The 23,323-nt window shown below is 40.9% G+C and overlaps 1 protein-coding gene across 2 annotated transcripts in view; it reads right to left on the reverse strand.

Annotated features, from left to right (window-relative positions):
• The window catches only part of BMPER (BMP binding endothelial regulator), a 243,184-nt gene that overhangs the window by 81,997 nt on the left and 137,864 nt on the right, over positions 1–23,323 (reverse strand). For both annotated transcript variants that reach the window (XM_069462240.1, XM_069462239.1), the window contains exons 9-11: positions 22,238–22,378; positions 19,890–19,994; positions 16,029–16,074 (exon numbers count right to left, since the gene is read on the reverse strand). In XM_069462240.1, coding sequence (XP_069318341.1) covers positions 16,029–16,074; positions 19,890–19,994; positions 22,238–22,378 — 292 coding nt within the window. The remainder of the gene's footprint in view (positions 1–16,028; positions 16,075–19,889; positions 19,995–22,237; positions 22,379–23,323) is intronic.

Genomic DNA, 23,323 nt, shown 5'->3' on the forward strand with positions numbered 1-23,323 from the left:
CTTCTGTGGTCTTAATGGAAGGGAGGAAGAAACAGCTAAGATAACTAAGAACCCACATAAACAAGAACAAAATAAGTACATAAATATATACAATAAATGGCAGGAACATAAGTGACAATATACCAAAACATTAGTATTCTTTCCATTTAACTAAATTTAAAAAATTTAGAAACATAATATGCTAAATGTTACTCATGATCTTAATTACATATATGATATTCAACATTCATGTATTTACTTAGGACAAATAAATAGAACTGCCAACTAGATACATGTTTAATAGTGTCAGGAAAAAAATTACTGATAATATTTATAGATAGTCTTCACATGTTTTCTAGAAATACAAGTTTCCTATCTTTTGATCTATGTACCAAAATGTAAAACTGGGTAAGAAAAGTCACAAAACTCATCATTTAGTACATTTAAGTAATTTCAATAGATTCATCACTCCGAAATACCATTAATTCAAATATTTATGAGACCCGGGTAAAGTCTTATGTTTTGAGGTGTCTCAAAGATTTATAAGGAAAATTAAATATTACTTCTTTTTTTAAACAAAACTTGCTCTTGGTTTGTTGTTCTCCATGGAAGGATATTTTATCTGTTTTCAAGGAGGCATGAACAACCAGGAAATGAATTCATTTAGAGAAATCAGCCCAAATGATGAAAGAATTGTAATAAAAGAGCAACTTCCAGTCAACACTAGAATAATAGCCAGGTCAAGGATAATAACCAGAATAAAAACACCAGGTTGAGAATATGAGAACTGAGAACGTCATATAATTAATTGCTCTGAACATCTAAGAGAAGGACTGAGTCAAGATAGAGGAAGGATGTGCCAACTGATCTGATAGGACCAATGGGATCCAATGCAAACATTTGCTTTTCATTTCTCAAGTGTTTGGAGAGTAATGTTGCTTTATGTTATGATACCTTATGTCATTTCCGTATGTCAATTTCACATGACTTCATACAAAGCACATATATTTGGAATTTGATAAATTAATTTCTTGTTCTAAATAAGTTTTCTTTGTCAAAATTGGATAGAAACTCAAAAAAGAGTTTTGGTGTGTAGGAGAATTTCGATGAATAAATACTTTAAAGATTATTAAAGGTACTACTCAGGGGAGGAGGGTAGAAGCAGGTGGGAGGGACAAGTTTTGAAAGCTCAGCAGTTATATTTGAATTCACCTCCCATTTCTGTTCCTTGCGTATTCTTTTCTTGGTCATTTTTCCTCGTGACTCCAATTTTACCCTGGGTGTTGCTTCACATTGTACCCTGCCCCCACCTTCCTAATTCTCTATCTCCGCAACTAGTGCTCCCACCTGGCTAATGTCTTCATAGTGCATTTTCCAGTCCTGTCTCCATGTGATTACTTTTGAAATAGTCCTATCACACATCTCCCTCACATTCTGACAAATGGATTCTCTCTTTGGCATGAAATTGTTGCTTTTTGCTTGACAGAGAACAAGGCAGTTCCTTGGGACACCCCAAGTGGCATCAGGAGAATGATAGTTCACAGTTAATACCACCCTATGCCACCAAAGGACTAAATATTAATGTGACCACCAGCTGCACCTTCAGGAGAAGGGCTTTTTCAGCTGCTTAACTCCACCTACAACTGCATCAAATTATCATTAATCAAACCACTTAATAGCTAACATTCTCCGAGATCTTCTACATGCCTGCTGATCACGGATACAACATCACAAAATTAATATTTAGATTGTCTCCTAATATTAGAAAAACAGCTAAGCATGTTGTAGTAGATCCATAAAATGAACTATTATCTAGTCATTGAAGTTTCTGTACAATGTTCACGACAGAGGAAATGCTTATGGTATGTGAAAAATAGGAAACAAATTCTACGTACAAAATAATCTTAACTATGTTAAAATAAATACACACACACGCTCCAAAATTGCAGAGTGGTTATTACTTGGTGGCAGAACCAAGAGTGGCACTTTTTTCTTTTTTCTTATGCTTTTCTGTTTTCAATTTGTTATTGTTATTTTATTTTTGTTTTGCTTTATTGTTAAGAGTGAAAATGTGGGTACTTGTAGCTGAGGCCAATTATATGACAAAGTAAGTCCTCAAAGAACCAACAGAAAATCTACTGCCCAGAGTAGCCCTGGGGAAGCCTGTGCTTGCTCATAGCTGGGTGGGAAACAATGAGAGTCCAGGGAGACCCCAGGCAAGGGAAATCGTGTGTGAACAGCGCTGTCAGGAAAGTTATTTTGCAAGAGGCCCTAACTCATGGAAGGGATGGGTTTGGAAATCAGGATGATTCTTCTATGTGACAGCAATATAAAAGAAGCCAACAAAATTTCATGACTGTAAAGATGCCTGAAAATTATGTGTTGCATTTGGGGACATTTGTATCATGAGCTAAAATAATTTTGAAACCTTGGCCCATTTTCCTGGCACTTTAAGGTCCCTATGCCAGATCCTGCAGGAGCAGGGAACATGTGCACTAGAGAATTTCAGAAAGTGAGAATCTCAGGGTTACAAAAATCTGCCTGGCCGAAAACGAAAAAGGCTAAAGAACACTTAGGGGACAAAATGAACACTGTATCCTCATATAATTTTTTTTTCCAGCAGACCCCGTGAAATGAGCTTCAGTCCAAGATGTCCAGATGTCCGGTCACACTCTTCTGGAAAGCTTGGCGTGAATGTCAGGGGGAGGGAGGAAGGAGCTATAGAAACAGACCATCCTAAAATGAATCTTGCTTGAAACCGCATAAGTCAGAGGATGGAGAGAGAAACACCGGTTTACCACTGGCAGCACATTTGTTTTTCAGAGTCCTGTAGGCCAAATCATTAGATCTCATTTTTGTTTTGGTTTGTTTTCAATAAATGCATACAAATGCACAGGTAAAGGGGAAAAAAAGATGGGAAGTATATAAATCCAAATATTAAGGGTGCAGGTTTTTTTCCAGGTTAATGGAATTATATGTAACATTTCTTTTCTTCTTTCTTGTTTATGTGTATTCACATTATTATTTACACTTAAGTTTCATTGTTTACAATGACTATGTATACTTTTGGAATAAGAATATTTGCTTTAAAAAGTTAAAAAATGCTGGATGAAGACCTATCACTTTGATGTACCAGACTTTAATAAGATTGCTACGAGAATTAAGAGAGTCATGCTGCCTCCAAAATCATAGTGCCAATGTTTTTCTCCTAACCACATCAGGTACATTTATTTCTGCCATGGATATATTTATTCTAATGAAATGCCTTTCTTCTGAGAGCGGTGATTATTCTCAAAACATCTGTCAAGGAAAATTAAGAGAAAATTATACAATCCCATGTTATAAAGAAGAAATTAGAAAATCTGAGTAGACTCTAGTTTCCCTCCCCCAAAACAAAACAAAACAAAACAAAAACAGAAAAGCATAAGGAAGAAAATAAAGTATTCACGGTTCTGCCACTAAGCAAGTACCGCTATTTATAATTGTGTGTGTATGTGTGTGTGTGTATTCTAACATAGTTAAGATAATCCGGTACATGAAATTTTATTTCCTATTTTTTACTTAACATGGCATGAGATCTTCCCCAGTCACTAAAATGTGTTTTGCTTTGAAAACACAGAATGGGACTTTTGTCCTCAGTCTATTACTTATGAAAAGAGAGAAGTCTCTCCAGCTCATCATCCCACACCATCACACTGCATTCCTAGAGTAGTGTTCTCACCGTGAGGAAGCCTATCAAATAAAACACACGGCTTTAAACCTTTCTCAACACAAACTGCAGGGAAATGGGTCCTGTGGGACTCTGAGTCACTGTGTCACACAGGGGCTCCTGAAAACCCCAGAAAGGTAAGAGTTGTGATGATGCCAAGTTTGGGTCAAGCATCAGGAAAGGCTGGGGTTAGAAACATTCCCCGTGACGCAAGCTCTTGCACTGTTTGTCCAGGCTCCGCCTGAATGGTGACGAAAGCCTCCAATAAGAAGAGGCTGTGGTGTGACCCACAGGACCCGAACTTCTCCGTGCAGGAGCCCCTGGCCTTGCACAGCAGTGTCACTAACAGCTGTTGGTTCCCAAGGGACCTGAGGGCTGCCAGATGCTCCACCAGTGGCATCTCCATGACTATAAAACTTTACATCCTTGGCCTCTTAAACTGAGAACTTGCTCTCACGTACTGTGTGTATGCTGGTGGGGGCAGGGAAGGGAGCAGTGGGTCTCCTTCCACCAACGAATAACCCACCAGAAATAGTAACCAATCTGCATTTGAAAAAAGTTGTGTAGGTAGACCGCTAAGGGTATCAAATTGCTTCCCCACATTTCCCATAACCCCATGTGCTCACCAACTTGAAACAAAAGGCCAAATAAAGGAAGTAGTCCCTCACTCTAAGATGCAATCTAAACTAAATCCAAACCTGAAGCCATGCCACGGTTCCAGGTCCTCCACAGGGAGCCCACAGCTTGCCCACCTCTCAGGCTGGCCCCACGGTGGTCAGGCCTGCCCAACACCTCCCCACTGCTCACAGCTCCTGGCCTCGAGGCCAGCTCCCCACAGCAATGTCCCTGATGCCCCAGCCAAAGTCCTCTTTCCTCTAAATTCCAAAACCAAAACTGACCACGTAGCTCAGATGTTCTGGGACAGTCTGTTTCAAATGCCCTATCTTGTAGTCACACTATGTTTTTCCATTTGGGGGTTAAAAATACGGTGTACCAAACCCATAGCCTGCTTATGATAAATCACTTTCTTCCCTTGCTAATAGTTATAATGAATGTATCCTTAACTCCTAAACCAGGCCTGAAACTCCTTATATGCAAATTTTGTGTGTACTTCTCAGTGCCTGGCACCCTGCCTTGTATATAAGACGATCTAAATATAGTCATGCTCCACATAATGATGTTTCAGTCAACAACAGACCACATAAGCAACAGTGTTCCCATAAGGTTAGAAAACGGTATTTTTCCTGTGCATTTTCTATGTTTAGATGTTTTTAGGTACCCAAATACTTATCATTGTGTTACAATTGCCTATAGTATTCATACTGTACAGGTTTGCAGCCTACGAGTAATAGGCTATACCAGGTAGCCTAGGAGTGCAGTTGGCTATGCCATCTAGGTTTGTGTAAGTGCACTCTATGATGTTCACACAGTGGCAAAAGTGCCTTATGGTGCACTTCTCAGAATGTGTCACTATCGTTAAGCGATGCATGACTGTATGTATGTAATAAATGGATTCATCTTTGCATAACTCACAGCAATGCCTGGTACAATACATATCAGGTTATCAATAAATACTTGTTGAATAAATGGGGTAATTAATCAATTTAAGAATATATTTTGGTGGAAAACAATAAATTTCCCATACTGAACTTACTAAAATAATTAAGTGAGATTATACATATAACAGGGAACCAAAAGAATTTTGCTTAATCAATTAATTGAAAAAAATGAATGAATGCTCTTAGAACAAAGAGACCATTAGGAAAAAAATCTGAAAAATCAGGAACATTAAAGGAGAACTATGTCTGATGCCAAGAAAACTAACTGAGAAATTCAAATCTGTGACCTCAGATATTCACTTGGGCAGCAATTTCCTTTCACTCTCGGGAAGTCCAATTTCTTCACCTGATATAGACAACCTACCCCACCAAAAAGTACTGTCAAAATCAAAAAGCTAAATCAGAACAACATTAGAAAATAACTGAGTTCTAATTCATAATATGACCAAGTACAGTGGGCAGGATAATGGCTCCCCCAAAGATGTCCATGTCCTAATAATGTCCGGAAGCTATGAATGTGCTATTGACACGGCAAGAGGGAATGAAGTTTGCAAGTGGAATGGAGGTTGCTGACCATGAGATGAGGAGCTGAACACACGTGATCTGAGAGGGATGAGTGTAATCACAAGGGTCCCTGGTGAAAGAAGAAGGCAGGCACACGAGTGTCACAGTGACACTGCGTGAGAAGGACTCAACCTGCCATTGATGTCTTTGAAGGTGGAGGAAAGAGCCAGAACCAAGGAATATGGGAGCCCCTAGGAGCTGGAAAAGGCAAGGAACAGAGTCTCCCCTCGGCCTCCAGAAGGAATGCAGCCCCGCTGACACCTTGATGTCAGCCCGCTGAGACCCATCCCAGACTTCTGACCTCCAGAACTGTAGGATAACAAGTGTGTGTTGTTTTAAGCTACTAAGTGAGTGGTAATCTGTTACAGCAGCCATAGGAAACTAACATACTTCACAACAGCCAGAGAGACTAGTACAGAGTAACTAGTTTATGCCAGGTACTGTGCTACATGCTTTCTGTATTTTCAGTATCTCCTTTCATCCTCACTACAGCTCTGCACACTGTATATTATTACCCTAATTTCTTAGCCATGTGTTTGGAGAGGTTACCTTGTCGCCCACGATCACTCAGCCAATAGAGTAAAGAGAGAGTCCAGCTCAGTCTCTGTGACTCCCAGGCCATTGCCTTACCCGCTGTGACTTGTGGTACAGACTTACTGCCTACACCACAGCATCCTGCAAACTTGTTAACTAATTGGGGTCACGGAGGTCTTTGGGAATCTGAAGAAATGTGTAGACACACTTTCCCCCAAATGCACATGAGTGTATCCTCTCAAAGGCAGAGGTTCCTAGACCCCCTGTCCTAAGGCTGGTCAATGACGTCCTAGGGGTCTGTGAAGTTCAGATTAAGAACACCTATCTGGAAGTTAATTATAAACTATAGTATCTGATTCTCTTATCTAATGTGTTTCTATTTCATCTCCCCAACTACATTACAAGTTCCTGAGCTCAGGGTCTGTATCGGCTTTTTATTAGTGTCCTCCAGAGTATTTCTAGAATGCTGAAAACTCACCAAGTTTTAATACAAACTTGATATAGAAGCTGCATTTTTGCCACTCTCCCTGCCAAGTCTCCTCTCTTTAAACTAGAAGTTTTTATTTACCAATGAAGACAGCGGTGTCCCTGAACTAAAGAGATGAGTTTCATGTCTCCAAGTTAACCTGGCCTCCAGCTTCAAAGCCACCTTAGAGCTTTGCAAACATCGCACATGTTGCTTTGAAGAGAGTCTTGTGTTTGAATCCTGGTCTTGCCACTTAATGACTATAAAATCATGCACAAATTACCTACATAATCTCAGTTTATTCATGTATAGGATGGGTCTGAGAACAACTACCTTTCAAGGCTGTGATAAAGATAAAAATAGCACTGCAAAGGTGCCAAGAACATAAGATATGCTTGGAGAGTAGTCATTGTTAGTTTTATTATTATAAATGCTACGCTAATCTAGCAAATAGTGTCTAGTGCTGGCTAAAATAGGCTTGAATAAGACCACGACAGACATACAAGGTGTAGATTTGTTGAAATGTGATGTGTGAGTTGAGTTAGACTATAAGAGACATACAAAATGTAGATTTGGGACTAGACTGGAATAAGACCATTTCTAGGCCAAAAGAAGAATGTTAATAAAGTCATGAACACAGGAAAGAAGGCAGCTTGTACAAGAAGAACAGGAGGCCAACCTGACCTGAATGGGGAGCTAGTCTGGGAGATGTGAGACACCCAAGTTGTCCAAATAAATTGGCCTGCGATTTATTGCCAGAAGTTTAAATGTATTCCAAGGAACCAACATTTTTTAACGTGTTTCCTATGAAACATCAATCCTGCCTTTCACTGTGCCAAAATAAGTAGAAACGTTTTTTTAAAATGCCCTGCAGCTCAAATTAGTCTGGGAGGTGCTCCGTACTCCATCACCCTCCTGAAGGGTCACTGTGCACATTGGCACATAAAGAGCCCTGAGAATTCTACAGTAAGGAAACATATTTAAGTTTACTTGACCCAGCATTTCCTTAGTATATTTAGTCATAGAACCTTGTTTTGAAAACATTACTCATTACTATTCCTCCACACTGGTGTTTTATAAAACAAACTTTGGGAAACTCCGCAAGAGACCAGTGAAGAAAGCTGGTGTAGGTTCTCCTGAAAGCTGAGTTCGATTCTGGCAGTGGTATGCAAAAAGGGCTGAAGGAGAAGAGACAGAGGGTAGTTGCAGGCAATAGGAGGAGGGTGTGGCTGCTGTAGAAATGGGAAAGAAATTGTTTATTAGGAAAAAAACACAAAGAGAGAATCAACCAGACTTGATGACTGATTAGCAACATGGGAGAGAAATGCCAAAAGTATGAGAAATAACATTAAGTCGCAAAACCTGTGCAGCTGGGATCATGGGGACGCCAGAATTCAGTCAACAAATAGGGGTTGGAAACAGCCATTAACCCCTCCATCCAACTCCCAGCTCGGAGAATTTGGTGAATCAAAGGTAGCAACTGTTAATAAAATTCAAACGCAGTACTTTGAAAGAAGAATGTGCTCTCCAAAAAGATGAAAAGCTGAGATCTACCATATTAGCATCTTGTCAAGAAGTGATATGTTAAGGACCTTGAAGTTTAAACTAATATGAAACCAGAATAAGAAAGTACCTACAGAAGGGGTCCCACGGAGATGGAGCTGTGAATTTACAAGATGAAAAGGCAAAACATGAAAGGAGAATGGATACATGTACCAAAGAGAGATGAGGAAAGGCAGTATGGAGGGATGGTGCAAAGATCGAGGGCAGCGAGTACTAACCCAGAAGCGGACTGTGACAGGAGAAAGAATGACAGCATTCGTAAATGTGAATTTCACATCAAAGGGACAGACATAGCACAGCTAATGAGTCATTTCTCCATACTCGCAGCAAAGGTTCAAACTAAGGTATCGGAACCCAAGAGATTGAAGAGGTTAAAGTGACCTCCTACATGTAGATAAGTTTTTAAAGTAAATAAACTGCTTTAAATAAAAGTCCCTAGTCATGTACGAAAGAAAGAAATTGGAAAACCTCATATATATTTGGAAGCAAACCTCCAAAACAAATAAAAATGTAGTCAATAGAGATCATAGAACAGTGCTTGAAAGTTTGGGCTTTAGAGTCTCGTGGAGCAGTGTATTAACTGACCTCACACTATTTACTTTCTCTGACCCTCAGATCCTTCATTTGTAAAATGGGGATAACAATAGCTTCCATCCATAGGATCACTGTAAGGACTAAATGGCAAAACACATGGAGGGGAGAGCATTTATCACAATGCCCAATGTGGACTAATGTTCAATAAATCACTGCTAGTAACTGGAGCAATTGCAGAGGTAGCAGAAGTAGCAATTTTTGTTGCTCTCATTTTGCTCAAAGGAGATGTGACCTCCAGAGAGGAATAAATCTGGCTCAGTTTTGCATACAGTAATGTGTAACTCATTATACAGTATTTTCCAAAAAGTGTATTTTTTCAGTGTCACAGTTTCTGAGTGTGCATTGTTTGTTTTGTCATTTATCTGTATTTTAGGTGTGCCATCACTAGGGAATTTGGGTCACAAGTTCCCTCAGGCAAAACTGGATTTTTGCATCCTTCTTGAGATTCAAGATGGCAGCCTTGGCTAAAACGCACCAGATGTGTAATAATGAATTCACGTATCTTTTTCTATGCAAAATGTACTCTTTCAAAAGTAGGCAAGAAACTAGCTTTTAATTAAATGATGTAATAATGCTATATCTATATTAAAAATAACTTTCCCAAGCAAGAAAAATCCAGGGAGACCTACAAGATGAATACTAGATTAGGAAATTTAAAAAATATTCGTCCTCATCCCAGCTCTTCCAGTTAGTGTGCCTGTGAATCTCAGTTTCCTCACCTGCAAACTGGGAGGGCTGACCTCATATTAAGGTCCCTTCACGTAAACAATTCCCTGATCCTGAAACGGTGATGAGCTCTAGAGGCAGAGCAACTCTGCTCTGTCTCATTCCTGGTGGAAATTATATTATGCATAGAGTTATTTCAAGTTTAAAACAGTATGTATTTTAATACTGTAAGAAAATTTGGGGAGATCTTTCCTTGCACTGGCAAGGAGAAAAACAAAACCTGGAAAAATGAGTAGACATGGAAAACCAAGCCAGTTTGATCTGTCAGTGAGCTCAGAGCATATCAACCATCACTTCTCTGCACCTGAGCAGAAAGGTAGAGGTGTCGCCAGGTAGAAGAAAGCCTGGACACTTGAGACCCCATTTCTCCCAAGGTGAGGTTGCTAGGGGGAAACACTTGTCAAATCGGAAACTCCCCTTAATGTCCTTCTCCAATCTGCAATTCAGACAAGTTGTAAAGCCCTCCAGACCTTCTCTTCCCCTTCTTAATTGCAGTTGGTTATCGAACTGCACAAGACGACAAGGAAGCCAAGGGAAATAATTCCAGCCCAAACTTTAGGGGCAGCCTGCCTGCTAAGAATTCAGGCTCCACCACTTTCCTTGGGGCATCCTTCTTAACCTCTAGGTCTCAGTTCCCTCGCCTGTAAAATGGAGTTAATAGCATTACTTAACCGAAGGATGGATGTGACAATCAGATGAGATCAAATGAGACAACCCATGACAGTGTTTGGACATACAGTAGATGCTAAATAAATAGTAGCTGCTGCTGCGACTGCTGTTGCTATTATTGCTGTTGTTGTTATCTGATGAAGATGACGGTGGTGGTGATTAATTGAAAATTCACTTATGGAGAACTTAGCAAGTACTAACAGCCTATAGGAACTGGCAATAGGTGGTGGAGAAAAGATGATCCTTAATAACTTCAGTCTCCTTCAACTCTGCACTAACTTGCAGAACAGCATATAAAAGAGAAAACAAACTGATTTCCTCATGCTCCTTCCACTGCCTCTTCCACCACCGGTGTGGGGTCTCCCAGCCGCCACGTGTGGCAGGGCCAGGCTTTATTTGCCACCCTAGTCTGCTGTTGGGCCTCGGGAGCAGCGTCAAGCCCAATGCCAGATGCTGCAGCGAAACTTCAGTGGCCACTTAGCTTAACACCTCCTTGGCAGGGCTAAAGTCAACACCGCAAATTCTTATTCTACAAGCATCTTGAGCTCTGGTTTCAAATTTCCTTGCTTTCCTGAGTTAAGGACAGACTCCTGGTGCTAAGGGACCTGGAGTTGCTTACAGTCCTGGAGGCCAGAAATCTTGCTCAAAAAAAAAAAAAAAAAATACAGAATTACTAATTTGTGGAACCTCTATCAGTGGAGATTTCTCATAAAACAGGCCCCAAGGTCACTGTTTCATTATTTTTTTCCAAGGGAATAAATGAAATTGTTGCATTCCCCCTCTCACAGCTACTCTGTTTAATTGGAGATACCCGTCGGCATCACAGGGGGCTTAAGTCAGATGTGCCAAAAACAGCTGGGGCAGATTCCGCAGGCTGCGCTGCAGAGGGTGCCCGCGGCAGGCACGGGCCCTCCGGGAGAACACGAGCAGCAGGGCTGCACGCAGCTGGAAACCAACCCTTGGGGGGCTTAAAAGTCACCTGGCAACTGTGAGCCTCCTCGCACCCTGAGTTGCTGAAATTTGATATTTCCTGTTACTTGTGGGACATGAAGTTGAGGTTATTTCAATTAAATGCACATCTGTGCTCAGTGTACCCTACCCGCCTCCGTGTTATGTAACTGGGAACTTTGCTTTCAGGGTGGGATTCTGATGCTTAGGTCTCGTGTGGCCACAGGTACAGCCTAATGAAGCTATGAACCCTGGGCTCGGGTATCCATGTCTAGGCTGCCTTTGGTTGGTCTGGTTTTATAGATAGTTAAGAGATTAAATTTTCTCATATCATCAATCTGTCAATCTCTCTCTCACTCTCTCTCCATACACACACCCCTCGCACACACCTCTTATCAGTGAATGATGCTAAATATTATTTCCAGGTCTGAAAACAGATATTCTGCCAGCAAAGAATTTATCTGATTCAGGTCTCTGTTGGGTGGTTAGGTCAAGATTTCACCTACTATCTGCCAACACACAGTAAAACAACATTCCACATAAACCAGTGCTAGTGGCCTTCCTGGCACCTACCTCGTGGTCACATGAGGCTCAGCCGAGGCAAAGTGAGACTGGCTTTAGGCTGCAGCCTCATACTTTGGCAAGAAAGAGTACTTGCACGAAAGCTTTATAAAGTTTGTTTAGCTCATTTCAAGTATTTTATTTTAAATAAGTCATCCAAACCAAATTTAACTTTTTTCAGTTGGAAAGGGAGAAAGAGAGACTGTCCCATGTTATTAAAAGACAGCAATGATTTTCATACTTCCTTCAGGTCTGATTTTAAGAGGACTTTCTTTTTTTAGTGTAATAGAATCATCACTGCCCTTCAGGCCAACCCTGCAAATCCTGTCCTGCTATGGGGAACACAGCCGTTTTCTGCCGCCATTACTGTTTCTTACTTACAGAATTGTAAATTACCATTATCACTGGCTATTGTAAAGAGGGGCCTATAAAAGTTTTACATCATATTTCCTCTTTGCAACCCCTGTCAGAAATCTGAGACAGCCCCCAAACACTACCAAGACTAAGACTAACCAAGGCAATAAAGAAGAAATTCTGTGGGCTTTTGGAAACAGGCAATGCAAGGCCACCACTGCTGGAAACAATATAACACTCATTTAACTACTAAAGATAACCAAATAAATTTTAGAGTACTTAAAGCTCTGTACTCAATCCATTTCATTTATGTATGCATGTGTGTGTGTTCTTGCCTCCTTGCAAAATAGTATTGGAAATAGCTTACAGACATACATACTAAATAATTCAAAATACATAAGAGTGGGCAGATATGATGAAGTCAGAAGTAAGCTTATTACTCAAAAACTGCATTAGAGGTGGGCTGCAAATTTATTTCTAGCTTCTTAGTAATGAAAGCAAAGACAGCAACTTTTAATCAATCAAGATATAATTATGGTTTTATAATTTTTGTAGGGCTAGGGAATTAAAATACAGAAACATATTCTATTAAACCTAGAGGCTTCTGGTCTTGCTTCACTTTCCTGCTGCATCTAATCAACACATATTCAGAGTAAATTATTGCTCCTAGTACCATAGCTGTTTATCTCTGCATTCCACATGCTATTTCCCTTGTCTGGAATGCCTGTGGTTCCCAACCAGGGGTGATTTTGTCCCCTAGGGGACATTTGGCTGTGCCTGGAGACATTTTTGGTTGTCACAACCTAGAGGGGGGGATTGCTACTGACATTTAGCGGGTAGAGGCCAGAGATGTTGCTAAACATCCTATGATGCACAGGACAGCTCCCCACAACTAAGAATTATCGGGCCAAACTGTCAAAAAGACTGAGGTTGAAAACTTCACAGTAACCTAATGGAGTGTGTGTGTGTGTGTGTGTGTGTGTATGAGAGAGAGAGAAATGAATTTATGTTTTAATAACATATAAATCAATGAATCCATTGTTTTTCTGACTTTAGAAAACACCAGCCTTAGTTTGCAGTTTCAGCCTTGGTTTCTCTACTCTAGAAACCCATATATCAGGAGCACTTTCAGAATTTACAAAGGAGGAAAAACATGAGCCCTAAGGTTCATTCTGGATCCTGGATACAATGACAAAGGAATTTTCAAAATAGGAGGTCCTTAGAGGACATCTGAAAAAGTCTACCTGAATGTGTTATGAAAAGCTGGGCATTGCTTAAAATCTGGAAGTTATCCCATCTCTTAATTCAATCTGAACAAATAAGCCTCGTCAAAGAGAATGTGTTTTACAGCAATGATGGAAGAACTGCTGGAGAGCAAGAGAGAGCAAACAGATGGAAAGAACACCAAAGGAAATTGAGAAATAGTCATCTGATGACATAATTTAGATTTGGACAGAGAACCACATGCCTGGGCTCTTCCAGCAGCAGCTGACCTGCTAGACGCAGGTGCAGAGTGGTGGCCTCCCGGTGCCCCTCCAGCTGGGTGGCTTTCTCCCTTGCCAATTGCCTCGCTCGGTGATGGAAGGCCTGGGCTCCTCACACGTTTAACACCACACGGTACTTAATATGCCTGGGTAAAAGCTTGGTTCTATTTACTGTGCCCATCTTTCTATACTTCTTTTTTCTTTCTTTTTTTTTCTTTATAATAAGTTACCAGTCTTCCAATGGCTAGGAAAGGCCAGCTCATAGTGAATAAACTAATAAACTAATAATGAAATGTGGATTTTCTCTTAACTATCTCAATAATCACCTTCTTGATTCTTGCAACATAAAGTCAGGTCATTCAATATGTAGGCTGCTTCTGTACAAGGTCAGCCGTATGTTTTTACGAAGCTGCTAAGCAGTGAGCCTGCCTGACAACAATGTGATTGCAGCTGTAACGTATCTATGCACCTGCAAACGCAAAGCGTTAACCAGAACAAACTGGGAGTTCCTGTGAGGGCTCTCTCTGCTTCAGCTGGGAGCCACTTTATACGGAAACGCAATTTTCAGTTCACATGGATTCAGAGGGAAACTACAGCAGTGTAGGCTCGATTCTGCTCATCCAGGAAGGAATGAAGCTGAAGGCATCCTCCGAACCATCCACAAACAATCTCCTCCAAGGGTCTCTGGGAGGATGATTAAATGTAATAGTCTATATATTTGTTTTTAGATCAACTGGTGTGTGAATCGTAGCTAATTCTTCCTGCATTATTCCTGGGCTCTACTAAGTCATACTTCATTGGCCTCCTTTGAATTATTTATGTACTTCATTATCTTTAAAGGAAAGCTCTTTTATTAAATCTATAATTTAATTTCTGTTAATTCAACCAGCACTTTCATCCAGTGTACAATTGTTTAATAGCTCTCTGCTTCTAAAAATAATAATGTGTAGTAGATATATATAATATGTAATATATAATGACTCTACATATCTATTGTCCAAAAGCACCAATTAATCAAAATTTTAAAAATAACAGAGTCAAGATAACTCTCAGTAATATAAACTCTGATTTTAGGTGAGTGGAAGAAACAAAACCGTTCCCATGTGAAAGCTGCTTTCAGCTGTCATCAAGCCTACTTCCTTAAACCCAACTGGCTCATAAAAAACTCTCTGATAGATTTCACGGCTTTGTTAATCCTGCTTGTCATGTATTGGAACTAATTTGACAGTGACATTACTAATACTCCTCTTTCAATGAAATGCTTCAGGAAGCTATCTCAAAGCCGCATGAATCTAAGGAGGACTAAAATGGCAACTTGCTACTAGATCTAGGCATATATCTACATGTGGGAATGATATGACAGCTTTTGCTGTGCTCTGTGTGATGAGCAGCAGAGTCTCAGCTTTCAGAGTAGGTCATGTTTGGAAAGAATCTTCAAGATCTCAGATAAAAATATAGTTATGTGCCACATGATGATGTTTTGGTCAACGACAGACCACACAGACTAGACAATAGTGGTCCCATAAGGTTATAATACCCTATTTTTACCATATCTCTGGTTTAGATACGTATAGATACACAAATACTCACTATTGTGTTACACTTGCCTACAGCATTTAGTACAGTAACATGCTGCACAGGTTTGTAGCCTAGGAGCAATAGGCTATGCCTAGATGTGTAGTAGGCTATACCATCTGGGTTCGTGTAAGTGCACTCTATGATGTTCACACAATGCTGAAATCGCCTAAGGATGCATTTCTCAGAACACATTTCCTGTCTAGTTAAGTGACACTTCTATAACAGGGAGGCAAAACCATTGTCAGCCCAACGACCTCTTGTTTTGTCTTTGCTCACAGCAACATTGTCTGTGCCCAGGTGAAATGGTGAAGAGGTGGGGGTAGGGTGAGGAAGGAGGAAGTGCAATTGTTTCGTTTTATAATGAGAGAAGGAAAATCCCTCCTAAATTATGTATCATGTTTGGTTTTGCTGAATATCATTATCTTAGCCACTATGGCTGCAAATGCTATTAGCAGTTAAAATGCACATTAAGTTATTTGGTCCTTTCAAAAACCTAATCAGACTATTTATCTTCTTAATTTCTCATAGCAACGAATTCTGATGGAAATAACTATATTAGTCTCATTTGTGCTTCTGTGAGAGGATTACAATTGACTTCAGGTGTCTGTAGGGAGGTGGAATGATCCCGTCCTATACCTACAGAAATAAAGTGTGCAGAAAACTTATACCACTACTTTTCTTGCTGTATTATAAAATGCAAAACAAATATTAACAGCACGTTTTCAAAGGAGTACACTTACTTTCAGTGCAAATAGGACAGCATCCTTTTCTGTTGAGAATTTTACCCTAATCAGAAGAAAAACAAATAAAAGGTTAGTGTTAAGAAACAGGGTCTGCTGAGGACAAATCTCTTTTTTAAATCTAATACCAGATAAACCAATGAAATCAGTCCAAGCTGTATTTGAACTCCATGCCCAGATGGTGATGATGATGGTGAAAATGAAGTTTCAAGTATCAGGTTCTAAGGCCAGGCAAAGTCATTCAGAAAGCTTTCCTGTTTTTATCCTCCACGAAACATAATACCTAAAGGACTCATTGGTGTGATTTTTCTCACATGGAGGGAAGATGGAGACAGTCTGGACTCAACCTTTCCACTGATATCCAAATCCAGCCCTCTAGAGACCAAGTGCACACACATAAAAATGGGAATTGTCTGTCAACCTATCAATCCATGCAAGACCTTCTTTCTGTCTTTGCTTGTTGGAGGATCCCAAACAATAAACTGTAATCCAAGCTTGAGACTCATCCGGTCCTGTGGATACGGGCAATATCTGTGCTAAAGATCAAATTTAGTCAGCTTTCTTCTTTCAGAGAGTGGTATATTACCCAAGTTAAGTCACTGTTATGTAGTCAAAGCCAAAGAAGCTGTGAGTTCTGAAATGCTAATTTTTCATTACCTTTCTAGAAATACAGTGCTATTGTCTATATTACATGTTTTTTAATTTTTTTAATGCATGACATTTACACGAGGAAGCATATTCTCAGGATCCATATCAGTGAATCAGTTGTCTTATCTCTGATTCAATGGTTAATCACAGAGGAAAACAGAAAAGGTGGAAGAAGATTAACATTTAGGGAGATCTTGCTATATAACAAATATCCCACTAGATATTTTACTTATGTTACCTAACATCAGGTTAGTTATAAGGAGTCAATGATTTAAGACTTAAAACGCATTAAAGTTTAATGAATATTATAGACTATTATTATTAATATTATAATCATTGTTATTAAGACACTCAAGAACCTTATGAGCTGAATATTTCCCTTTTTATAGGTGAAGAAATTGATGTCATACAACACAAGGGTGATAGAACCCAGAATCAAACCTAATTTTGTGTGACCCTAAAAGCTATGTTCTTTCCACTGAAGATTTTTATCCTTTTGAGTCCTTTATCTTTAGGAGAACTTAATATTTATAAAGTATCTACTATACTTAAGACTAGGTGCTGTATATTCCTTGTACTTTATTTCATTTAAACTTCACAACAACCCTCCAAATGCAGGTGTCCCTGTTTCCTGTTTACAGGGAACTAAGGAAACAGAGGCCACAGAGAGGCTGCTCAGGGCTGTGGCTGTGTCAAAGCCACACAGAGCGGACACTGCTCATTCACTCATTCACTGCTGGTCAGTTGCATCCAGAATACCTTTAGATACTCAAACAAAAAGTCATATTGACTTAAAAATACTGGTTAATTATTGAAGAACTAGAGCCCAGGTCTCATTCATTGGCATCAGGTAGATCTAAAATGCCACACTAAAGGCCATGAGGACTTCGAATGAGACTTAAACTCAGCCCCACTCAGCTATGCCACAGTTTGGGGGCATCGCAATGTATTTTCATTGCCTAGAGCTCTGCTGTCTGTTTCTATTTGGCACAGAGGTCTCCTTTGGTTTCTCATGACAAAGCAGTTGAGGACAAAGCCACATGAGGTCTTCTCAGGCCCACGGAACGATGGCCCCAAGGAGGATGGAGAAAGGTGTTCTACTCCAGTGAAGAAAAGCCCTTGAAAGCCAAGGCCCCAACCAGACGTGATTGATTGCCTACATCTGCCTCTCGGCGGAAACTGCCATCTCCCTTCTTTGGAAAGGGATGAAAGTGGCCCCTGTAATATCACGAAATTAGATGGGACTAAACCAAGTGCAAGCTGTGAAGTCAGAGCGCCTAGATTATATGTCATCAGCTGTGAAACTCTGGAGATGTTGCAGCCTCGTCTGTAAGAAGGGGCTTAATAGCAGCCACGTCTGAGGATTGGTCTCAGCGTTAGATGAGATTAGTCCTCTGACTACAGAGAAAGCTTGGGTACATATTAGCAGTGGTGAGACGACAGTGTCGTGACAATCCAGTCCCCACTGGAACCCTCGGAGCCCTTCTAACAAATGGCATTCCTTTGCCTCTGGGGGAGTTGCCAGGGAGGGTAGACGGGGAATCCAACCATAAAACCCTTCTTCAACAAGACACACTTACTTCTGGGAAAAGAGATGTGCAGTAGCCAGGAAGGATAGAGCAGGAATTACAGGCTGCTCTTATTTTTTTTTTTTTTTTTAATTTCCCCAGGCAATGTAGGGGAGGGGAAGTAAGTTTTTAACAAGATTTCCATGGTAGAACTAAGTTATCTTCCAAAGACCTTGCGCTGGCCCCGGAGAAGGGAAAGTGTGGAACGGTTGGAAAGATGCCCAGAAGCAGAAAGGCGGCCCCGGAGGCAGGAGCCTTGTCAGGGGCACCGACGAGCTTGGAGGGAGAGGGATGGGGGAAAAGCCTTCGCGTGGAGGGGTGGGTACTCCGGGCCCAAATGTGGTCCACAAAGAAGGAACGCTAAAGAGACGCCAGTGACAGCGAGAGCGCTGACCTCCCCGCAGCAAGAGCACAATGAAAACCATCAATCCTGCTACAAGTGGCAGAACTCATGTGAAGCTGGAAACTCAGCAGCGGCCTGCTGAGGCTAGTTACTTGAGCCACCAGGTTGGCATAGCATCCTGTTTTTGTCTTGTAGAATAAGGAAGCCCATTATTACTAACATGTGCTGCAAGAGTTCATTAGCAGTGAGGGTTCCCGGAGGACTGGCATAAATGATGTGATCCCATTTTTCCCAATGAATATTTATAAGCAGACCATGTTCAAGTCTACTTATTGTATCTCCTTTTTTTTTTTTTTTTTTCTTTTATGGGAGGTTTTTCAATTTTATGTCTGAGCTTTTTTAAAGCAAGACTAATTAGGGTTTTTTTTTTCTTTTTTTTCTCCCCTCTTTATTCAGTTGTGCAATAGCAACAGCTGTTGTTTTTTTGTGCCTCATTTGGCACTCAAGTAAAAACAGCAACTTTTTGTTTATAATAATAACAGATGTGAATAAAATTAAAAGCTGTCTATAACAGAGGAGGGAGGACATGCCCTGAATATATGGATATATATTTTTTCATTCATGGGAAGGTATTGAATAGGTTTGACATTTTTCCAAAATGCATAAAACCTTGAAAGGTTTCAAGTTGCTGAGGTGAATTCAATGAAGCTCATGCTTTAGAAGATAATGGTTCCTTTATTCAGTGTGCTGGAACTATGGGTTTTGAAAAGAGATATTTCCATAAGGACGCTATTTCCATTTGGGGCTACAATGGAAGCCAGGGTTAGAGAGAGAAAACTTCAGCAAAGAAGTCAGACGCTGCTAGGCAAGAGAAACCCCTTGGAGAGTTTATTAATAAACAACCACGTATTGCTTTGAATGGCCATTAGAAGAAATCTCTGATTTGAGAAGGGAAAGGAAGGAAGAAAAGGCAAAAGATGCACATGATGTTCAACAAAAAACACAGCAAAAGAAAACAAGGAAGCAGACCTAACAAGGAGTTAGAGAAGTTTAAAAAAAAGCTGGGAGATGTTAATAGGAAATCAAAGTCGGGAGAAGAGCAAGGCAAGAGCTATTTCCATGCAAGGGTAGAATCTGCAGACGAGGAGCAAGCTTTGCAAGGGGCGTTTGGCTACTCGGGAACATGAAAGCTTTGGGGGATCTGGAGTCTGTATTCAGAAGGTAGCATGAGACCACGCCGCACACAGGACATTTTAAAAGACACTAAGGTGAGGAGAACGTCAACCTGCATTCCACACGTACCTGAGGGCAACTGCTGACGGGAATGCATTGCTTCTTGCGACACTCTGTCCTGCCCTTCACACAAGCACAGATGGTGCAGTTGACAGAGGACCACATCTCTCCATCCTGCAGGAGAGAGCACAGGATTCTGCCATCAGATGGAGGCCGACAGCAGCTGAGCCAACACGCTGTGACTTCTCCACGGAGGAAAGCATTTCTCACCCCCAGTGAGGGATGCTATTGTTAGACTAAATGACTCTGAGGTGTCTGTCTACACCCAATGATTTAAGATAAAGATTAATGAAGATTTCTGGGTATATGTATGAGTGTGCTAGTATGTGTGTATGTGTGTGTGTATGTGTTTCCCCTCCAGGATATGAAAAAAATTCTTGTGTGTCTAACCAAGCCATATTTATATCTTGTTCCTCATGTATTGTTCACTTAGTCTCACCCTAGGAGGCAAATACGCATGAATTTTCATACCTGATGCAATAACAAAAATCTAATTTTTCCTTGTTGATAGGACTGAAATATTTAAGCCATCCCAAACACCAGTGGTTCATTGAGATGTTCAGAGGTGGTTAATTATGAGACGTGTCACCGTCCTGGACCACACAGGACATACAAAGAACAGAGGTTAATGCAAAGGACTCCCAGCACCCACCCAGGCAGGCACCTGATGGGCAAGCCATCTGAAAACGCAAAAAATACGAACTCAGACAGAAGACTCCAGGAGCTATGCATATCCTGTCCCTGCCTACCTGGTACTCTCCTCTCACAAAGCAGGGCAGCACGAGGGGACACATTTCCTAGGCTAGATCCTTGCTCAGACAGAAAGAGCTATTTGAGGAATTTCTTTGGCTATCAGATTTATAATCAGTAATTGCCAAACACTCAGCCACAAGAAGCCCAAGTATCTCTAGAGAACCGGCAAGGCTGTGCATCCTTGCCTGTGGGTGAAATGATCATAGACAATAGAGTTGAGCCTGAAAACAAAACAAGGATTCCTTCCCAGGTTTGAGGATCTAAGCAGCAAATTTTGTTAAAAACAGAGAAATAAGTCCTTATTACTGATGACTCCTCATCCTCTGCCCCTATCTCACTTTTTGAAGATATTTAAGGACTACCTATCCTCTAGTGCTTTTCAGGAAAGAAAGACCTAACTAAATCTGCCTTAAAGGGCACCTGACTGTTCCAAGTCCTCTGAGTACACACTTCTAGCACTCAAAGTCTCTAAATTATTTCAGGCCTCAGTCACTTAAAGGAACCTTTTACAAGGTGACTTAAAAGTGCATTGCACACAACACCATTATAAGAGTGAGTCTATTTCATCTGGGTGTTCTGGTGATTGAGGGTGACTTTATGTAAAGAAGACATGTGAGTGGCTCTGAAAGCCTGGTATAAATACAACACACATGCATCCCTCTCTTGGGCATGACACATCATGTCTTCTTCCTGATTCCGTCAGCACCAGCATCTCTCCCTCCAACTATGCCAGCGTGATGGGAAGCCTAGCTCAGTGCAGCGTGCCTGCAGAGCTCCCACATCTGGCTTGATTCCGAAGATCTCAGTTCTCATGGGTATCATAAGGTGACATCTTCAGCTACAGAGTGGCTCCCTCCACCCCTGGGGAAAACAGACTAAATGGGAGGGGTGGTACTTTGGACAAAGCCAACGATCTGCATTCTGAAGTATAAATGGTCACTGCATAGCTCCCCACTTGGGGTCCTCAGAAAATACTGTAAAACATACCTGAGATGCGTTTCAGAAGGTCAAGGGACAACCCTTTTAGTTCAGCTGGGGCAGGGCTCACTCGCCTGTGCTCAACTACTGTGCTGGCCTCGTACACCATGAACATCCTCACCTCAACAGCTTCCATAGGAGAAGACCTTGCTTTGAAAAGGTAGCTTTGTGAAAATCTTCTCAAAGCATCAAGCTATATAGATCCATCAGGATCTTGACAAGGCTCATAATCTTGACTCGGGTGACTGAGCATCTCCAACTGGAAGAGGTATTCTCCAGCATTGGGCCACCCACAACCACACCATCCATGGGGCATCTCAACTCAACCCAATTCCTGGCTGACCACGTTTGGAAAATACAATCATGTCTTACAGGTTGAAAATGTTTCAGCAAAAATATAGCCAAAGAAAAACATATTTCAAACAGTGGCTTCTCTGCCCCTTTCTGCACTTGATTCTAAATATATATAATACTGTAATATAAGCAAATATATTATATATGCACACACATACATATGTATATGTATATATAAATTATGGGATAATCCGATCTGCATTTTTTTCTAGACCTTTTTAATAGTCAATCTAGTAGTACAGTAGTTTCCACGAGTGCATCTCATGACATACCCGGAAAATCTTGTTGCCAAACTTGCACACTTTGATGTCTTCTGGAGGCACTCGCAGGAGGCACTCTTCACAGCAGCCCTCTCCGCCTTTGTCGCAGCCACCAGGGCGGGAGCACTTCTTCTTACATACCACGGTAGAATCCTGGGGGCATAAAAGCAAACTAGAAATTAAAGATGATTTTCACCTCCACCAAATATCCTGTCTGGCCTTCCTTTAACAGCCCACAACTAACTGTTTCAAAATATATTGCAGAGGTGCCATAGTTTAATTTATTGCAATAAATCTTTCATTCACTTCAAAATGTTATTTCTTGCTTAAGTATCTGGACTAGAATAGAAGGGAGCTATGGAGAGTAGGGCACACGATCCCCACCTCCCAGGGGTTCACAACCTCTTGCTCCAGCGACTGATGAGCCAGCTCCAGCCAGCACGTGGCAAGAAAGCCCAGCTCACAGTGGACCTACCAGTTCCCTTCTTCCCGCCCCTTGCCGGGTTCTCATCCTGTATTAGCAGTGCTCTCTTGGGTCTCCTCCAAGGCTCTATGGAGTTTAATGTAAAGGCAGGATATCTTTGATCAGAGAGTAAAAATTATGACTAATGCACCACCTCAAGATGAAATTCCTCAAGTGTGTTCTGTGTTCAGAAAGGAACTGAACAAACAATTTCAAAACTGGACCTGGGTTTTAGAGTTCTACCATAAACAGAGTGACCTTGACCATGTCACTTAACCTCCAAGGGTGAAAAGTTTATATCCATAACTTAAAGGAGTATGGCTTCGCTCCTAAAGAGGTGCTATTCCACCTATTCCTTCTCAGGTTTACCGTGCATTTTAAATTTAAGGTACCTGGCACATAGAAATTATTATAAACCAACTCATAAATTGGAAAAAAGTAATTCTTTGTCCAACTACATGTCCTGATTTCTTGTTTTAAAAACAAGGGCATTGCTAGCTCTCAAATACTGCATACTTCACTGCAGCTCTCCCTGCTTTCATGATCTATATAATATATATAATCTGATTAGACCATGGTGCCTGCCACTGGGTTAAGCAATGAGAACACAGAGATGGATGAAGGTACTTCTCTCC

Source organism: Eulemur rufifrons, chromosome 29, assembly GCF_041146395.1.
Source record: "Eulemur rufifrons isolate Redbay chromosome 29, OSU_ERuf_1, whole genome shotgun sequence".
NCBI classification, from domain to species: Eukaryota; Metazoa; Chordata; class Mammalia; order Primates; family Lemuridae; genus Eulemur; species Eulemur rufifrons.